The sequence below is a fragment of the Elaeis guineensis genome, chromosome 12, assembly GCF_000442705.2.
Source record: "Elaeis guineensis isolate ETL-2024a chromosome 12, EG11, whole genome shotgun sequence".
NCBI classification, from domain to species: domain Eukaryota; kingdom Viridiplantae; phylum Streptophyta; class Magnoliopsida; order Arecales; family Arecaceae; genus Elaeis; species Elaeis guineensis.
In genome coordinates, this window is record NC_026004.2 from 28,194,624 (window position 1) to 28,215,894 (window position 21,271).

Here is a 21,271-nt window from a genome sequence, read left to right on the forward strand (position 1 = left end):
TCAAATCAGTGTTAGTAGTTGACTGTTTCATTTTAAATCTTTTAAAGCTTTTAAATCTTGATAGTACTTGATATCCTTCAACAATTCACTGATCTCAAAACTTAGTGTATTTCAATTATCTGTGCAAACATTTAGAGTTTCTATTATTTTCTAACTACAAGTTATCTTACATAACAAATTAGTATAAAAACTTCAGCAAACATCAAATAGGATAAGTAGGCAATTAAATCAATAAACTTATCAAATATCTACAAAAACATACCATGAAAACAATAAAACATTTGAAAAAAGGAAAAAAAACAATTTTAGGGGTCAAAATAGAGGCCATAATGAGGGCGTGCTGTGCATACCGAAGCATCACAGTTAAATGCCCCTTGTTGATACTGTCTGCAACACAGGGCACACCATACAACCAGCTATTTGTACACCTCTATACAATGATCATAAGTATCCACTACTTGATATTTAGGATCAACAAATTCTAACACTTAAAGTGATCTTAACCAAAATAATGATCATCCTCTTTGTATCAGTCAAAAATCTATTTTAACATCCCTTTGTCGATATGGTGCACGATATGAGGCATACCATACAACCAGCTATTGGTGCACCATATGCCTCCAGATTTGAGTCACAAGTATCCACTATTTTATCTTGATGATAAGGATAAAAAATTCTAACACTCAAAAGGGATATTTAACCAAAATAATTACCATCCCTTTTGAACAAACTACTTTAACAGGCCAATCTCAATCTCCAACATGTCTTTTAGGAAATCTAGAACTTGTTTTTGATGATCTTCAAGATATGATTCTATAATCTGTATGATCCCTGGAGTCAGGATTTATGCAAGATTGTATAATCTGTATGGTCCTTTCTACAAGCAAATGATGATATTACTCCAGTAATTGTCTTGAGATGCCTCTGTCATGCATATTGGGCTTCACTTTTGGTGAGTGAGGAACCATACAAGCCAACCACAAATAGCTGGACAAGGATTAATGTGATGGCCTAGTCCAGTCGGACCAGCCTGTTAGAAACGGCCCAAAACCCCACCCAAAGAAAGAAACAAAAAAAAAAAAGGAAAAAGACTCCCAATCCGGTGAATCCCGGAAAGAACAGGAGTCCTAGGGCCACCGGGAACCCTAGGCCTCTCTATAAATAAACCCTCCCTCTCCCTATGGCCTCCACCAACAAAGATCAAGTCTCTTTCTCCCTCTTTCCTCCCCTTCAAGCCGTGGTCTCCCTTGCTCATGCCCACCAGAAATTGAGGCCGAAGATGCCGCCAGAGCTCGAGGTAAGCCTCCTCTCTTCTTCCTTTCCCTCTTCTCTTTCTCCTTATGGCCCTAGGCCTTGCCGTCGGCCATCCGATTTGCCAAAAACGCCACCAAAAGCAAATTTCTGTTTTAGACGAGCCTTCTCCCCCTTTTTTTGGCCACCGATGCTGCCATCCTTGGTGCCGCACCCATGGAACATGACCCCCACCTCCTTACCTGTCTTCCTCGAAGGTCATGGCCATCGATGATCGGCCAATGATCGAAGAAAATCCGAAGAAAGGGGCGGTCCCCTATTTTTCGAGATTTTATTTTTTTTTTCCTAGTTGGCCGGCCGTCTTTTGCTCTACCGTCGGTCGCCTGCTCACCGCCCATTGCCGAACCTCCAACTGTGCCACCTCACCTCACCGAAACACGAGCCACCAACCCTCACCCATGTCCCTCTGTTCGGCCAAGAAAAGAGAAAAAGAAGAAGAGAAGGAAAGAAAAGAAAAAAAAAAGAAAAAGAAATTTTCTCTCTTATCTCTCTCCTTTATGATTTCTCTCTCCTCTCGGTTTCTCTCTCTATCTAATCTCTGGAATCCAGTATGAACCTAGTATAATCTTTTCAAAGAGATCCGGAATTGTTTTGATATCCGTGCAGTAGGCTATATCCTAGCCCGGTCTTTGTCGAAAATTCAGAGTCTGATCACCGTTGACCCTTATTGAGCACCCTGACATGATCTCTAATAATGTTAATTATGAATTCTTCTTTTGAGGGATACGAAGATTCTCTCTCCACTTTTTCTCTCTAAGAAGACCTATGGATCCTATATCGAGTCATGTCTTCCTCTTCCATAGATCCGTGTTGACTCCGACAAGATGATCTCAAATCGATTTAGTACTCGAGTGGTCTATTGGACCGATCACTTGGTCAACCATCTTCTTTTATTATTATTTAATTAATTAAAAAAATTAATTATGATTTAATATTTTAAATAGGATCACTTGATTCATCTAACAAAGTCTAAAGATGTAGGATGAACGAGGTAAGTGAATCTCATGCTCCTTATTTATTTTTAAAATTTTCATATTTTCCATGAATATGATCTCTTGTTGATAAAATCATATTTTTCGTAAAATAAATATCAGCATATGTGACATGAAAAAGCATATTTTATTATGAGCATTAATTCCATGAATATGTTCTATGAAAATAGCATATTTATGAAGCATCAATTTTATTGTTTTTCCACTTATGTATATGTATATTTTAAAAAAATAATATAAAGATTTTAAAAGCTCTTAGATAGCTATGACAATCTTACAAAAGTGAGGTCAATCGACAAATGGCCCTCTGCCAACGGATATAAAGTTGGTAACTGTTGGAATATTATTAGATTTGAAAAATTATATTTGGAAAGCATGACAATTTTTCCATAGGAAATATATCAATTTCTCCATCAACTCCATTATCTCTGATTTTGCATCATTTGAATTTTTTCTTTATTTGTTTTTCGCAATCATGGGATTGTATCTTTTCTTTATTTGTTTCCCACAATCATGAGATTTTGTGTGGGTCTTGATGTATTATATATATTTGTAAGTGATGCAATAGATAAACAAGCTTCATCTTTTTCATTTGACATGGTATCAGAGCCAAAGGAGAAGAAGAAACCCTAGCCGCCATCCTTTGTCCTGCAGCAGTCCTCACCGTCTCCGGTCTCTGTCCGGTTGGCTCCTTTATCTTCTCTGTCCATCGCAGCAATCCTCATTGCTGCCTTTTTTCTGTTTAACACTGCTATTTATTCATATCAGCAGCCACAAATTCTAATCTTTCTTGTCCGCTGCTATCTTCCTAGTCGCAAGCAGCAGACTAAAAAATCGTCAGTTTCTTTGTCGAGTGTCCAGCTGCAGCAGCCGCCAGCCAGTCTCAATCCCGTCAGCCCTTCCAGTCTGTCCAGATCTTATTTTCTCTACAAAAATCTGTTCTGAACAGCAACCAACGCTGTTCTTTTTTGTCGAGATTTTTTCTACTGCCCTTGATTGGATCTCTCTTTAATCCAAAATCATTGTCTAATGACTTCTACTTCAGACGTTACAACCACATCCACTGCACCCACCTTCAAGGTGAATACATCTGTCCTCACCGGATTCACTATGATCACTGCTGACAAGTTGAATAGTAAAAATTATTCATCGTGGGCTGCATCTGTGGAGTTATGGTGCAAAGGTCAAGACGTTTCTGTCCATCTTACATCCTCTATTGATCATATCCCTGTTGCTAGTCGAGACCAGTGGGAAAGAGTCGATGCTCAAATTCTTGGTTTGATTTGGTAGACCATTGACTCTGACCTACTTTCTATCTTCAGATTAATCCATACATGTTATGGTACCTGGATCAGTGCTCGAGAATTGTACTCGAGCAATTTTACACACTTGTACAATGTGATCAATTCTTTTTTCATCTCCAGTAGAGAGATTCTGATATGCAGTCTTATCTAGGATGCCATCAGTCACTTGCTACTGAGTTACATGAGCTATTATCATTTTTTCTTGATATTCGGGTCCAGCAGGTTCAATGAGATCGTCTGATTACTGTCTTATGTCTCTATAAGATTCATCTGGAGTTAAAGGGTGCTCGCACCTAGACCCTTAGTTCAGAACCTATACCCTTTCCTACGGATGTTTACTCACGTTTACTCCGGCATCCACAGGAGTAAACCGTCCTGATGCAATTTTATCCTCTAATCACTCCACTTTGTCCACTCAATCCTCAGGAGATTCAGATTTTAGAGGAGGACGAGGTGGTCGTCGAGACCGTGGTGGTAGAGGTGGTCGTGGTGGTGGTCGTCCCTGATGCACTTACTGTAATCATCATGGGCACACCTGGGACACCTATTACACTCTTCATGAATTTCCACAACGGATTGCACATAATGTGCAGACTCAGTCAGTTGAGGACAACTCGACAGTGTCTGCCCCAGCTTTTGATAGTGTTACGATCTCTGGAGAGGAGTATACATGGTTTCTTCAATTTCAGGCATTATAGCAAGCTTCTTCATCCATCACTATTCTAGCACAATATGGTAATCCGATTGCTTGTCTCAGTCACTCATCAGGTAACCTTATTCCTTGAATTTTTGATTCTAATGCCTCGGATTATATGTTTGGGCACAAGTAAGTTTTGCCCATATCATTGAGTCACAAACCTTACCACATGTTACTTTGGCTAATGGGTCCACTACTCCAGTTCAAGATAGGAGAACTATTTTCTTTCATCCTAATTTGTCCTTGTCTTCTGTTTAATATATTCCTGATTTTTTTATTAATTTAATATCCATTAGCCAATTAACTAAACAATTGCATTGCTCAATTATCTTTTCTTTTGATTCTGTGGTGGTGCAGGATTTGAAGATAGGGAGGACGATTGGTTTCGATTTTGAGTCCCGTGGTTTGTATCGGCTGTCTAGACCACCAGTGTGTGCAGTTGCTGCTACGCCTCTTCACATTCACAATCGGTTGGATCATCCTCATCTCCAAAATCTCCAAAAGATGGTGTCTAATGTGCTGGTGTCCATGAGTTAAATTGCGAGTCATGTCAGTTAGGAAAACAAAATCGTAGTCCTTTTCCTAGTCGGTCAAATAAACATGCTTCAGCACCCTTTAGTCTTGTTCATTCTGATATTTGGGGATTCAGTAAAATTATTTCTTCTATAAAATTTAACTATTTTGTCATTTTTATTGATGATTATTCTCGCATAACTTGGGTGTATTTATTACGTAATCGTTCTGAATTATTTTTAGTTTTTACTGTATTTTATGCTAAAATTAAAAATCAATTTCATACATCCATTAAAATTCTTCGAAGTGATAATGCCCGTGAGTACTTATCTACTAATTTTCAAAATTTTATGACTACTCGTGGGATTCTTTATCAGACATCTTGTGCTTATACACCTCAACAAAATGGATAGCAAAGAGTAAGAATCATCATCTTATTGACACAGCACGGACACTTCTCATACATATGCATGTGCCTATTCATTTTTGGGATGTCACTGTCCTTACTGTATGTTATCTCGTAAATCATATGCCCTCATCCATGTTGCATGATCAAATTTTCTTTTCGATTTTATTTTCTAGGGACTCCCTGTATGTCTTACCTCCTAGAATCTTTGGATGCATCGGTTTTGTCCATCAGTCTGGTCCTAATCATGATAAGTTGTCCCCGAGATCCTTAAAATGTGTCTTTCTCGGATATTCTCGATTCAAAAGGGATATAGGTGCTACTCTCCTATTCTTCATCGTGTCTTTATATCGTCTGACGTCACGTTCTTTAAGTCCATTTCTTTTTTTTTTCTTGGATCTAAGTCTATTATCTCTCATGAGAAGTTTGTATCTATTGGGCTGTCTGTATCTCTTCCCTTTAGTGACAGATCATTGTCACATGTACCTATTCCTCCTCTATCTCCATCTAGATTTGATTGGCCGAATTTTCATACATATTAGCATCGTACACCACCTAAGATCCTGGTGTCTGAGCCTATGGATTCAACACTAGCACCAGTCACTTCTCTACCAGATAGTCCTACTACACCAGCTCCTTCTGACCTGGATGTTCCTATTGCTTTGCGCAAAGGTAATCAAACAAAACATCCCATTGATCGTTTTGTTAGTTATCTATCTTTATCTCCCAGATATTCTACTTTTATTTCTTCGCTTACTTCGGTCTCTATTCCTTGTACTGTTACCAAGGCACTTGCTCATTCCGACCGAAAGCAAGCGATGGATGATGAGATATCTATGCTGCGTGCTTTGGATACTTGGGACTTTGTTCCACTTCCTCCAAGTAAGTCCATTATTGGTTGTCGCTGGGTTTATACTATTAAGTGTTCTCCTGATGGGCAAATTGATCGATTGAAGGCTCGACTGGTTGCAAAGGATTTCACTCAGATGTTTGGCCAAGATTATCTTTATACATTCTCACATGTGGCTAAACTCACATCTGTTCGTTTTCTCCTGAGTTTAGTTGCTATCTTTCACTGGCCTCTTCATCAGCTGGATATTAAGAATGTGTTTCTGCATGGTGATCTTCATGAGGAGATTTATATGAAAAAACCTCCTGGGTATGTTGCTCAGGGGGAGTATGTATGTCGGTTGAAGAAGTCATTATATGACCTGAAACAGTCTCTTCGAGCCTGGTTTAAAAAGTTCAGCTCTATTATTCTTCAATTCGGCCTTTTCAGAAGTACTTCTGATTATTCAGTTTTCTATAGGCATTCATAGTCAGGCAAGCGCATTCTTTTGATTGTCTATGTAGATGACATTGTTATTACTGATGATGATAGTGAGAGCATTACTGCTCTAAAAGGTTATTTACATCAGCAATTTCAGACCAAATATCTGAGAAAGTTATAATACTTTCTTGGTATTGCGATTACTCGGTCTCATCAGGGTATAGTTATGAATCAGAGGAAGTATGTCCTTGACATGTTAAAAGTGACAAGTATGTTAGGATCTCATCCTGTTGATACTCCCATGGACCCTAATGTACGACTTGTTCCTAGTCAGGGGGAGCCTTCGTTAGAAACTGAAAGATATTGGAGATTAGTTGAAAAACTGAATTATCTTACAGTCACCAGGCCAGATATATCTTTTGCAGTTAGTGTCGCCAGCCAGTTTCTCGACTCTCCTACTATTTGTCATTGGGAGGTTGTTCGCATTCTTTTATATCTAAAGAGTACACCAGATAAAAGATTATTTTACTAGGATCATGGTCATAGCCAGGTAGTTGGCTATACTGATGCCGATTGGACAGGATTTCTCTTGGATAGACGATCTACCTCTAGGTATTGTGTCTTTCTTGGTGGTAATCTTATCTCATAGAAAAGCAAGAAGCAGTGAGTTGTTGCTCGTTCCAGTGCTAAGACGGAATATCGTGCTATGGCTTTAACCACATGTGAGCTAGTATGGTTAAAGTCTCTCTTAGAGGAGCTTGGGGTTATTTAGTCAGAGCCTATAAAGTTGTCCTGTGATAACCAGGCTGCTCTTCGTATTACCTCGAACTCTGTGTTTCATGAGCATACGAAGCACATTGAGATAGATTGTCATTTTGTTCGAGAAAAGCTACAATCTGATATTATTTCTACGACTTTTGTGAGCTCTAATGATCAGCTAGCTGACATATTTATTAAATCATTGAGAGATCAGAGGATTGATTATATTTGTAACAAGCTGGGGCTCCATAATATTTACACTCCAGCTTGAGGGAAAATATTGAAATATTGTTATATTTGGAAAGTTATATTTGGAAAGCATGACAATTCCTCTATAGAAAATATATCAATTTCTCCATCAACTCCACTATCCCTGATCTTGTATTATTTAAATTTTTTCTTTATTTATTTTCCACAATCATGGGATTGTATCTTTTCTTTATTTGTTTCCCACAATCATGAGATTTTGTGTGGGTCATGATGTCTTATATATATTTGTAAACGACGCTATAGATAAGCAAGCTTCATCTTTTTCATTTAACAGTGATGAATACGAATTATGAAACTTGTTGATTACGATGACGGTCCTGTCACGGGTATAAAGTGACCATAGCATAAATATCTATAAATAATGTTTTGAAACATTACACGAATATTTGACAAGAACGATTTACGAATCATGTTTATGAAATGTTCATGATTTATGCATGTATGATTGGTTTATAACTTATTTTATTATATACTCTATAAAATACTTAATTTTTATAATATCTGTTATTTTTTAAATATTGCATCTGTTGGAATTTCATATAGGGTGCATGCATGTGTTTCAAAATTTTTTTTTCTAAACAACGCAGCAGAATTAAAATTAAAACACCTTTTAATCTAATACATGCATGCATAAAATATAGAACACATGGATCTACTTTATATGCTGAAATTGAACACATACTGAATTTTATACTAAAATTAAATATGTGATCGAATCATATACCTGTTTCGCTTTTTCTTTCTTCAAACCTGGATCTAGAAGAGAGTAGGTTCTTCCTTAGTGCAAGTGCTCGACCTCTACGGATATCCATTCAAGATCAGCCTAAAACAATCCTCTATGGTGTTGATCTTTCTTCTTCAAGAACGATCACCCTGCGGATCTGAATGAAGCCTGGATCGCGATCAACTCTTTAATTCTTTCTTTGATCTTTTTCTTCTCTTCTTTTCTTGCTGTCCTTCCCTTGGTTATGCAGCAACCAAGCTCTGAAAATCAGCCACCAAGAAGGGATACCCAAGCTTCTTTAGGCATTGGAAAATGGGAACGCCCAACACCCTTGGGCGTTGGAACCAAGAGGGAGAAGAGAGGGAGGCGTGGGGAAGCTTTAGGAGACTTGGAGCTTGCTGGAAATCTGATGCTAAGACCCTTAGAAAAGGATCCTTTAAATAGGCAAAAGATTTGAATCCTATTCAAAACCAAACAACCCCTTAATGCAAGTCCTACTCGCTTTAGAAATCCTTGTAGCTCTCAATCTTTGACCACCCTCAGAAGAACCATGTGGGGCCAACACTTGGCACCCTTTAGCCCACTCTCTCACATGCCAACTAGGGGATATGGGACGCCCCTAGCTGGTCCTTCACGCCCTCAACCAAGTGGGCACGCCCAACTTGATCAAATCAAGTGGCACCCCATGCGATTTAATTAAAGAATTGATCAAGGATTTGAACCCTTAATCCATATGATCCAAAATCCTAGACATCCAACAATTAGAGCCCAATGAATTTAATTCATTTAGGTTATTAGCAGATAATTAACTTGGAGTAATCTTATCAAATAAAAGAAGTCAAATATCAAGAAAAAATTAGATTCAACCATGTGCTAGCAAGGTTAACCTGAACCCAATAGAATTTCTTTAGACCCAATTGAGACTTCATAAGCCCAATTGCTTATTCCAGATCTAATCTCTTTGTTGTGTGATCCCATAGATTCAATTATATCTGGTAGTGAGATATACTATAATCTTTATCATAGTATCATTGAAACTCTTTTCAATGGATCGGAATAATTCCATTCTGACTCATCAAGGATTATCGATCCTCAACAATCCTAGCGAGCTCTCATAATCCACCAGTGACACCTAACAGTATGCAGTGGCAACCCAACAAAACCGAAAAAGAACCTCAAGGTGTAGTTCCCATGTGATTCAATTCCTCTATCATAAGTTCCGACTAGATGGCAGATCATGGATAAATCGTCAAACCTCATCATCAATCATATGATAGATTCAATTAGCTCAAGTCCAATTATGATGCTCATGAAAATTTTTTTCCATCAATCACACTGCTGTGACCACAGACTCTCGGACTTAGCCTCACAAATCTCATAGGATTACTCGTTTCTATCAAGATCGATAGATTCCATCTAAATGCGCATCCTACTCCTACAGTGGACCAACTGTCACCAACATTCACTACAAGGATTCAATGAGGCCATATTTATGTATCAGTCAAACTCTAGCAGCCACATTGTGAGCAACTGTGCCATTGCAGATCAAAAAATTATTCACACAACTACAGCATCGAGATGATCACTAACGATCGAATAAAAATCCACATGATCTCTTGTATAGTCACACTCAATACTAGTTATTCTCTAACAACTACCCGCACTCATCGCTCAGTGTCTTTACACTGTAGATCAGAGATTCATCTATCCCGAAGGAAGCGATCTGTACGTCGATCTATCCAGATCGATCACCGTCCTCATGATGATACTATGACCGAGAGAATTTAAAAATTAATTATACATGTCTCTAATTCTCAACACCTTAAGAATATGTATCATGAGTATTAATTCTATAGACGATTCAAGGATACATCACACTTGAATGAAAATAAAACTTGTCCTTTTATTGATCAAATAAATATTTTAAGTGCAAAATTGTGCCATAGATTTATTACAATGTGTCTGCCATATTGGCCTCTAGGACATACATCTAACAACTTTATCATGAAAAAACTTATGCTTGATCCGATAAGGAAGTGTAGGTTCTACTTACTGAGCTAGTGTAGCTCATACCTTTTTTTATTTATTTTTTTTCTTCACAGAGGAATAAGGTTAGGAATGAAGGATGATCCAGGCTTGACGGTCTATGCTAGCGAGCTTGTAAATTATTTGATGATCATGGACTTGTAACTATCCATCGATGAGTTTTGAGACATGGGCTTCAGTTATTTGATTTTGGATTTAGCCGCTCTGAACTAATTTTGGTTTATGTACTTGATGAATGACAGAATTGATTTATTATACATTATTTATAATAGATTTTTAGCTGATTATGATTGATAGGCTTCGTGCTATCGAGGGCAGTATCCCTTGATAGCATAACCGTATTATGTCTCGAATTTGGGACGTGACAATTAAAGTTATAATTCTGGTACTTAAAAAGCATAAAACTGAAAATGCTTACCTGAATAGAAGTTCACAAAGATGTTAATGGGTCGGTATTCTGATGTTCGTAAAGAACAATCTGCCAAGCGTGATGCAGTCTCATCCTGAAAAGATGCAACATTGCAACAATTTCAGGATTTCAATGGTCACTAGCCAACTATCATAAGTCAAGTCTTTTATCTCACGGCTAATATCTTTATAATCTCATGAAACAATAGTTTTAAGAAAAAAATGCAGTTTGAATTTGTAGCATCATTATTGATATCACAAAAAGGTTTCCAAAAGAAACCACTAAAACATAACAAAATGTAATAGAATGTGTCAAACTGTCAATAGTTGGAAGATAGTATTAATGGAGATTCTAGAGAGGTTTTCTTTTGTGGAGTCAAGGAAAATAAAGTACATGTAAGGATCTTGGCAGTGGTGTGGGGAGGTGCGGTAGATAGTAAAGATAAAGAAGTCCTGCTTCAACTAATAGAAAAAAATGACATTAAGGAATTTGAATGACAAAAGAAGCAAAGAAGCATCAGAAGAGTTAGTAATGCTATTTATGTAGTTTACGTTTCATATAATAAGCTAAAGCACCAAGGAAGACAGAAATCTACAAATTTTAGGAAGACAGAAATTTACAAATTTTCTACAGTCAGAAAGAAGAATATTGAAAATATACATTGGCTAATTCTATTAAGGATAGAAAGGTAATTACAGAAGTAATATTCTAGCAGAGGAATACAACTAAAAGTTCAGAATTATGGAGTTGCCAAGAGTAGATATCAAAAGATATTGGTCCTCCGTATCTCTATATAGGTTTCCCTGATCGGTGTTTCCATTAAGTTAATATATCTGCAATCCAAGAAGCATAAGAGGATTGCTACATCTAGTCCCAATCAGAAGGTGTAATTACTACTTGTACTCATCCTGAGTGCAAGTTCAGCCTTTGTGGCAAACTTGAGGCCCATTTGTCACCCCCGCCAGCTTCCAACTTTTGGTTTTTGATTTTGAAAACATGGAAACAAAGGCAGAACACTCATTTGGTTACTCTATTTCATTTTTTGGTTTTTTGATAACTTTTTTCCAGGTTTCTGAAACAAAGTGAAAGCTCTCGGGGCTAGCACTCACTTTTTTTGGAAAATGGAAATGAGAAATCAGGATTCTCTTCTCTCTCCAACACCAACCCTTTCTCTCTTCTTCCCAAGTTGGAAGCTCTCCACTCTGCATTCAAGCTCTTCTTCGTCCAACCTCCTCTGTTTCCAAGTTTTGGTGCCACCAAAAGTCTCCGACAATAGCAACCTCCAATGACCACCGCTTCCGAAGGACTTCAACAACCCTCGCCTCCAACACTATGAACACACTCAACTTCTCCTACTCTTCTTCCAATTCTCCTCCTCTTACTCTTCTTTTCTCCTTTATCTTCTTCTTCTTCCCCTTGTATTATTCTCCCCCATCTTTCCATTGCATTCCATCAGCCCAGATTTTGGACAAATCTGAGCTCTGTTCCTCTCTTTCTCCTCCCTTCTCCTCAGTTTCTTCTCTTCTTCTTCTTCATCGTGTCACAGATTCAATGTTCCTCGCCTCCATCTGCTCCCACTCATCTCCTATTCGGCTATTCTTCTTCCTCCTCCCCTCACATCTCCCTGTAGTGCTCCTCTTTCCCTAACAGGACCAATCCCTAAATAGAAGGATTTAGAGAAAATATCCAGTTAACTGAAACTAATTATGGTCGTTATTTTGATGTCCTAAATAGGATGTAGGTATCTACCATTTGGATTCAGAGATAGCATTTAAAGCACTATCATTTTGATTAAGGTTCACCATCTCAATACCAGGCTCCATATTCATGCCAACCTATTACTATATTGGTACAGGGCCGGTTCGGTGTACCAAGCATCGGTACGCCCTCATACCATGTACCGGTACCAAATCGTTATGGTATTGTATGCCCCATGCCACCTGGTTTGGTACAGTATAGCAAACCTTAGTTCTGATCATAGCACTTATTATATCTGTAGGACCATGAGAGTTCCTTCATTTGGGTTAATGAATACCATGAAATTCAATAGAATGAGGTTGACATAGTAGTTGTTATTCCTGTACTTATTCTTCTGATCATTGTGATTATTGTATCTGTAGGACCATGAAGGTTCCTACAATTGGGTAGATGAAAACAGAATGAGGTTGACAAGATATTCACAAAGGGTTGGAAGGAGGGAAAAATGCTTGTTGTGTGCATGTTGTGGGTGCAACATGCTTTGTTTGATGATGCTGATCATTTTATTTTTATTTCTGGTCATATTAGCTGTTGTTAAAATGGTCAATACCTAAAATGAACATGCATGAATTTTGAGTTTAGACCTTATTATTCATCATATTTATGAACTATCTATCTATCTATATCTACATATATATATATTTATATATATATATATATATATATATATATATATATATACATACATATATATTCTTCTGTAAAATATGATTGTTATATGAATAGGTGCCGCAAAATGTTGGAATCACAAACATATAAGGTTTCAGTTTTGCTTATAGTTTTTCAGTTTTCATAAAGAAAAATAGCAATGACTAATAAATCAGTTTCAAGTTTTAAGTTTTCAGAAAAGAAATAAATTGGTTGCTGTTTTCAATTTTTAAGAGACTGAAAACTGATAGTGATGCCAAAGACACCCTCAATTAAAGAAAATTTTGTTGTAGTTCATATGTGATGCCAACAGAATTAACTCAAAAATCATAAACATAAGAGTGATTCTTATTAAGTCTGTCAAACTGAAGACTTGATCATCTAAAACATAAGGCCTATTTACATAAGAGTAATAGTTTCCTAATCAATATGTGATTTTCTGTCAGCCTTCTGTCAATTAGAGATGCAGTCAAGGTGCTCAGCTGACTATGGAATGTATCTCGATTTCAAGAATGTAAAGTTAAAGCATTATTTATCTGGGAAATAGTAGATTCTTGAAGCCTACTTAAACACTGAATATCCTGATATTGCCTAAATTGCAGTGCCATCCTGTTAGTGGAAGTTATACCCAAAGAAAAGAGTAAAAAACTTTTCTGTCACGCATTTCATTCAGTCTTGATGGGACCAAGTAATGTCCAGAGTCTCCAGACCTTCTGATTATCGCATAAACTACATAAAGTCAACAGTCAATCACTATGGACACCCACAGACTCTTCAGGTTTACCATAATTATAAAGCATTCACCAAATGAAGAAAAATAAGAAAGTGAGGGGAAAAATGAAAAAACTGATTGTTTTCAGACTTGGAATAGATAGAACCCATTTTTTCCAGGCTTGCATATATCACTAAATACTCATGGCCCAGCTGAAAGTACATAGCATCCAGAATTATGGCAAATTCAGAAAGATGACTTTAGGTGAGAAGTAGCATTTCAAACCTGAAGCAGAAGAACAACAGCAGAGAAAATATCACCCATTGGAAGAAGCTGCTTTACAACATCTGTACTTATATTGAAGGGTATATTTGACACTACCTGCAAGTGTGAATCCTAAGTATTTAATTCCAGAATCACATTTATGTCGGATTTATGTAGTGATTTTTGAGAATGATGCTCATGTAATGCTACATCTCTATGAATATTAAATTTTTAACCAGATGACTGACATTGTTCTCTCACCCTACATGGGTTAATTGTTCTAAAAGTAAAAGGAAAAATAAAAGATTGAAACCAATAGATTCATAAAATGTAGAAGGGGTCTCAATGGTTGGTCCAACAATGTCAATATTGCATGATATAAATCTTAAAACTTTCTGGGCCAATTGGATGCACAGGGCCTGTGGCAGTCACAATTTCTAAGGCACATATGAATATGTCACACTTGAGACTAATCTTGGCCAAGGATTCGAGTCCCAGTGGGACATCCTACAGGACACTGGGATAGGGTACCATTCCATGCAACAGGACAAGCCAATTACACCATCATCCCAGCATCCCAATCAGCATGTCTTGGGACATCCCTTGTCTCAAGTGTCAAGACAGGGTGAGATGGCAGCATATCTTGTTCCATGGGAGAACTGGGACAGCCCAATCCCATACAATTTAAAACCTTGATTTTGGCCACTCATTAAGCACCCTACCTAGTCTAAATAATCAGTCAGCCATAAATTTAAGTTCCAACTGTTGACCATGCACACCAAACAATATGGATTGCTTTATGATTATGTTCAGATTGTTGCTTCGTACAAATTTTTCATTTAGTGATGAACTGATGATAGTATTAACACAGATGAAAAATGTAAACAGTATGCATTTGCAAATGTAATTTGCTAAAGGGAAAAATCAAATGATATAAGGATCGCAGACTTACAAGTCAAAAGCAGAGTTAACTACTTCAACCAGAATGAAACCAATTACATATGTGGCTTGATTTTTAAGGTGTCTAACAAGATATCTATTCACTACTGATACAAGTAAATGGTGGGGCTCTCGCATCCTTCTAGGGCTCAGAGTTGGTAGAAAAAAGAAGCAAGCAATGATAGAGTGCTAGAAACATAAAGTTGCAGAAGTTCTTCCATATCTGATGGTGAATACTAGGTTCACACAACCTGCTCGGGTTTCAGAGGAGCAAAAAGAGACAACAAAGTGAAAGAAATGAAATGCAAGCAGAAAAAAGGGATAATAAAGCCAGGAGATGAAGGATAAGGGTTAAAAGGATACCAAGTAAGCAACAAATATCACCTTCCACGTTGACCACTGGCCTTGCAGTGTAGGCTTTACAAGGCTCCAACTGGAGTTGCTTGAGAATTCACAACAAAGCTTCCCAACGGCCAGCAACAATGCAACACAAAAGAGAATGCAAAAGGTTGCTTCCAGAAGGAGTATTTTTGTTGGTAAAGCAATGAAAAGAAGCACAACATATGGGCATCTGCAGGGTTTCAAGATCCATTATCTAAGACGTGCTAGGACTCACAAGGCCTTTCGAAAAGAAATAAGAGGAAACTAAGAGACAAGCCAAAATAATCGTTCATGAGGATGAAATGGCAAAACTGTGATTTTTGACAGGTTTGTGGGTTTCAGATAAAATATTAATAGCGTCTTTGACCACACTCCAGGTCACACAATTCTTAAGCGGTTATGATAAAATTCATTCATAAACCATCCAATGCATCTAGTTGGTTCATACACCATTACAAACTTTATTTACTTGGTCAACTTTTTGGCTCTTTCGTTTAACCAACTAGGAGTATCTATTAACATTTAAGTGTACTAAGACTAACATCAGCCACAAGCAATGCATGTAAAAAGCATGGATGGTTGTGATCTATTGATCAGAAATGATGGAATTGAGTTATGTCCATGAGTTCCAATTTGCTTGGATAGCCGTGTGATCCCATTTATTGTTTGTTAAATACCTTAATATAGTACTTATCTTTAATTGCCTTTGTAATATGATGTACTGCAGGGGTAATTTAGTCATCATCCACCCCAATTTGTGGACACCATAATAATACGTAAGAAGAGTGCCCCATCAGATTAGATGCCAAATAACTCATCTCTTATCTATTTTCCTCCAGTTCTTCTTCTTATTTATTTATGTTCTCTTGCTCTTTCTTCCTTATTCTCAAATAAAAGGTCATCCAGATTTTTACTGTTGAATGAGAGAACAGCAGACTGAGAAGAAGACAGCAGATTGTTCTCTATATGGATTGGATCTAGATGTGGTAAAGTTAAATAGATCTAGATTTAATAGAGATATCCCCCGCTGAGAAGGCTGGATATTAACTTTTTATTTCTTCTGTGGACTCTCCCAATGAAAGATCATCTGGAGCACTAATTACTGTTTCTTTCTCACATGATACCATTAACAACTATTGGATGTCCTGGAGTTTGCTTTATCTAGTATGAGATTTTGAACCAGCCTTTTGAAATTTTAAATCACTAAAATAAAGGCTTGTTGTTTTTGTTGGAATTACAATAAGAAACTTATGCACCTAATCTTGTGATGCATTTGGGAGAGGAATTATAGGCCATCAGCAGGCCATGCAGGATAGTTTGTCTTTTGTTGCATATTAGCTGCCTTGTAATGTTGCTTTTCAAAACATATAACTGGACTAGAATTTGCATTTTTTCACTCAATTATTTTTTAACTATTAATGGCACTTTGTGAAGGACTTGTACAAGGAGAGAAACTCTCTCATACAGGTCCAGTCCTTGAAGTTTAATTTCCAAGATTGTTCAGCCAATAGCACTGACAGTTGTTTCTTATTTGCAGCATGTAACTGAAAGCTGGACCAAGAGGGTGAAGAGCATACCATGAACTCAAACTTGTGAGTCTTTTACTTGATATAGTGCTCAGGGCTCTAAGCTAGGTATGCAGCATAAATCTCAAGGTGGTTAGCATAAGTTTATCCGACTAAATTATAAGGGACGAGCGGTGACATCAGACAAACTAAAGAATGAATCTATATGCACTTCTAAGATGTGATGCCCAAGCAAATAATATATTTCTACAAGCTGAAACAAAAGTAATCACGAAAACAAACCTAAATGACACTAGGTTCTAAGTACTCATGTAATGAAAACTAAATCTAATGTATGCAACACATAAATCTGAGATCAGATGTCATTATTTCATCAGTTTAAACAATCTAGGGATAGAAACCTCTATGCAGAATTAAGGTCCAGAAAGTTACCAGATGGAACTTGTTCGCATCTGAAGGCTCCTCCAAGTGGAGCGAACCAATCTTCACCTCACTCAGCAGCAAGGTATCCAAGACTTCCACAATCAATGATTTCATAAGCATGTTAAGATCCCATTTGTGGTGAATTGAAGGAGAGAAGCCAAGTGGGATGTGACTGCAGTAGCAAGGAAATTCAGCAGCTCTAGAAGTTCAGATGAGTTCTGATTTTCCTAAGAAAGATGCCGGCTGGTTCGGGATTATAACTGAAAAAAGAGATAGAGGAAGCACATATGGCTCAAAGGACAGGATCAACCAGCTGGAAATGATATTTGACCTGGAAATGGACTAACAGATTTTGATCTACAGCAGAACAGTCTGACCTGTTCTGCAGATCTGCTAACAGGTCAGCTGCTAGAAAGAAATGCTGGCTGCTGGCAAGTTTCATGCAGGTAAAATCAGCAGCAGGGTATTTTGGTTTTCCTGTGGCGAAGATTAGTTTTTTTTATTCTTTAAAGAAGAGAAAAAAAGAAAGAAACAGCAGCAGAGGAGGCGTCAGGCATGCATAATATACAGCGTATTTAGGCTTTTTACCCCGTGACCAAATTATCCCTCAACTTAAGATTATACTACGGTTAGGTCATAAACACTAAAACATATCAAAAAACAGAAAAAAAATAATAAATATACAAATAAAATAATGAAAATCGTAAATTTAACAGCTAGACCAACTTAAAAACTACTTGACCTAAAAATCTAAGACACGGTTCAAGTCTTGAGGAATTTAACTTTAAGCCCTCCAAACATGCCACATCCATCCACAAACTTGTTGGCAACTGCCATCTACATTGATAGTAGCTCAAGCCTCGAAACTTGTGCTGATCTCCATCATTTGGCATCTATGTATATCATCTTGTGTACTATTAAAAACAAATTCCAGACTAGTGCATGAGGTCCTGCTCGGGGGTGGTGAGTATCCAAACCATGTGTGGTGCAGATGACACATTCTAATAGTTAATTTATGAATACATGCATTCAATCACTAATGAAGAAATAACATAAAGTCAAATCAAAAAATTTGTGCAAGCCATAAACATGATTCTAGAGGAAAGTTTTAACAGGTAAATGTTAAAAAATAATGATTAACAACAAAAGAGTATGTGGTATGCAATCTTAGTGGCAAGAAAAGGAAACTATGTAGTGCTTAAAATAATAATTGGATCCATTAACAAACTGCAAACTTCCTTCGCTCCATCATACTTGCTGCTTAAGAAACTTTTAGCTGTTAATAACCAATACTATGTTGTGCAATTAAACCCTTTGGAATTTGGATACTTGATTATGCTCTATTGCCAATCTAGCCATCTAGGTGTTAGAAAAATTGACAACTAACCCATGATAACTGTTTAGCATAAACAAAATAGGAAAATATCATATTAAGCTTAGAGCGGACAATAGGGTTGGCAATTTTAGCCGACCCACCAGTTATCCAATCCGACCCAATCCGAATGGGATGGGTTTTACACGACCCAGTTAAAACCCAGAATGGGTATGGGTTCCAAAAAAAATATCCAAAAAGGGTTTGGGTCAAGTAAGGGTAATGATATGCTCTACCACGAATCCAATCCGATATAACCTTAATCTAGATCCCCCTTTCAAAATTATAATTATTTTTTAATGTTTACATGACGAGTTATTTACCCGATCTAATCCGATCCAAACCCTCTTATCTATTCAACCCGAACCGACCTGCACCTTCACTTGACCCAACCTAACCCAAGGCGGATACAGGGTAGGTATGGGTATGGAATTTTTAATTGCAGGGAGAGTATAGGTATTGGCCAACCCAATCTATACGTGACCCATTGCCATCCCTAGCGGACAATAAGGAGCAGCACACACTGAGTGTTCTTGTCTTGATTATAAGAAAAAATTAAGTTTAACAATGTTGTATGTCTTTAAGTGCTAAGAAAAAATTTGTTCCATGCACAAAAGACTAATGTTGTAGCAACATGAATTTCAAGGTTTGTCTCCTTTTTTAGTAAAAGCACTAGGATGCCATAGTAAAGTAAAAAAGAATGAGTCAAGAATATTAAGTTGGAAATATAGCATTCGATGAATTACGAGTTATAGCATCTATAGATATGGTTATGTATTAAAGTGATGGCATGATCATGTATAAGCAGACTTAACATGCCTTCCTGAATAATGGACAAAATTTTTATGGAATGCAAGAGAGGCCCAAAATTATAAGTTTGTATAGTGGATCAAGAAGCGGAGTTGTATGGAATATCCATTCAAATCCAATCATAAGTTGTAATAAGCCAAAATTTTGGCCAGCCAAAAAAAAAAAAAAACTCATGTGTAGTGCACGTGAGGGAAAGAATGGATTTGGGAGTCTTCCTCTTCTCCGACTCCGTCGGGGAGGAGTTTGATTTCTCCTCCAAATAAAGGAATTTTAGCCTATAAGTAAGAGACCCCTCTCCCTCCTTGTTCCTCACCTCTAATCCTTAAAGAAATCGTCACCAATTTGAGTCCTTCCGTCGAGCTTTTCTGGCTAAGTTTCTATCAGAGAGATCACCGGATCTCTCACCGCAAGTGTCGCCGGACCGAGGTACGGCCTTCTCCCTTCCCTCTTTCTTTTCTAGTGCCGCCGTCGCCGGATTTGGTCCAATAAGCCGCCGAATTCGTGGTGGATTAGGGTCCTCTTTGCTCTTCAATTTTTTTCTTCTTTGTCAACTGTCAATGGCTGTGGCCACCGCCAGGATCATCTCTTGCTTGGCACCCCGTATGTCGTCATTGGCCGCCGGTCTAGTTCCACAGCCATGGCCAGGTGTGCAGAGAGGAAGGAAAACAAGGGACTCGATCACCCTGTTTAAAAGAAGAAGACAAAGCGGAGAGAGAGAGAGAGAGAGCCTCTCTTCTCTCCCTTTCTTTAATTTAATTTTTCCCTTTAATTAGGTTGAGGAAATATAAAAAATAAATAAATTGAAATTAGGGACACTTGGAGTGGGCCCTAGCAAGTCATAGGCGATTTAAATTAAATAATTCATATTTTAATATTGAAATTGATTCTATAGGAAAAAATCTTCTAGGCAAGGAGATCTTCGAAAAAGTTCCCTTAACACCTGATTCGTAAAATCAAGGTGTGGATTGAGATTAGATGATTAATTTGTCATCAATAGAGGTAAGAGTTCTTGGACACAAACACCAGTAAATATATAATTATCTTTTTTGCACTGCATGATTTGATTTCTCGTGGCTGATATTTATTTTATGTTTACCGATATGATTATCTATATATTCTGTATCATATGTTTGTATCAAATAACGATAGCTTTTCAGATGGTTTGGATTGTGATACTGGCTATCAAGATTTTTGAAAAAAAAAACATAATATAATATAATATTTTTTTGGCATTAATTGAGATTTAAATGAATTGATGATCAATAAGGGATATTTGGACTAGCCACGTTAAATTAAGAATAGCCCCGCCATGAACAGGAACGTGGTACTTAAAATTGCCACTGCGAGCTGGAGCGCGATTAGTATGGTTCGCCACTGTAGGCTAGAGCGCGGCTAGTATGGCTCGCCACCGTGGGATGGATAGCGGATATTCTGAGATTGCCACCACGAGCTGGAGCGCGGCTAGTATGGTTCGCCACCACGGACTAGAGCATGCTAGTATGGTTCGCCACCGCGGGCTAGATTGTGGATATTCTGAGATTGCCACTGCGGACTAGAGCGCAGCTAGTATGGTTCACCACCACGAGTTAGAGAGCAGCTAATATGGCTCGCCACTGTGGGCTGGATCGCGGCTAGCATGGTTTGCCTGTCATAGGCTAAAACGTGACCGTGGTTAGTCCGAAATCCTAAAGATAACTATTGATTGATTCGGATTAAGTTAATGAGACACGAATGATA

The 21,271-nt window shown here is 37.6% G+C and overlaps 1 protein-coding gene across 3 annotated transcripts in view; it reads right to left on the reverse strand.

Annotated features, from left to right (window-relative positions):
- The window catches only part of LOC105054590 (ribosomal RNA small subunit methyltransferase, chloroplastic), a 45,380-nt gene that overhangs the window by 16,360 nt on the left and 7,749 nt on the right, over positions 1–21,271 (reverse strand). For 2 of the 3 annotated variants that reach the window (XM_010936133.4, XM_010936131.4), the window contains exons 5-6: positions 14,105–14,200; positions 10,711–10,795 (exon numbers count right to left, since the gene is read on the reverse strand). In XM_010936133.4, the coding sequence (XP_010934435.1) occupies positions 10,711–10,795; positions 14,105–14,200 (181 nt within the window). The remainder of the gene's footprint in view (positions 1–10,710; positions 10,796–14,104; positions 14,201–21,271) is intronic. The other variant, XM_029267443.2, reaches the window with a different exon arrangement.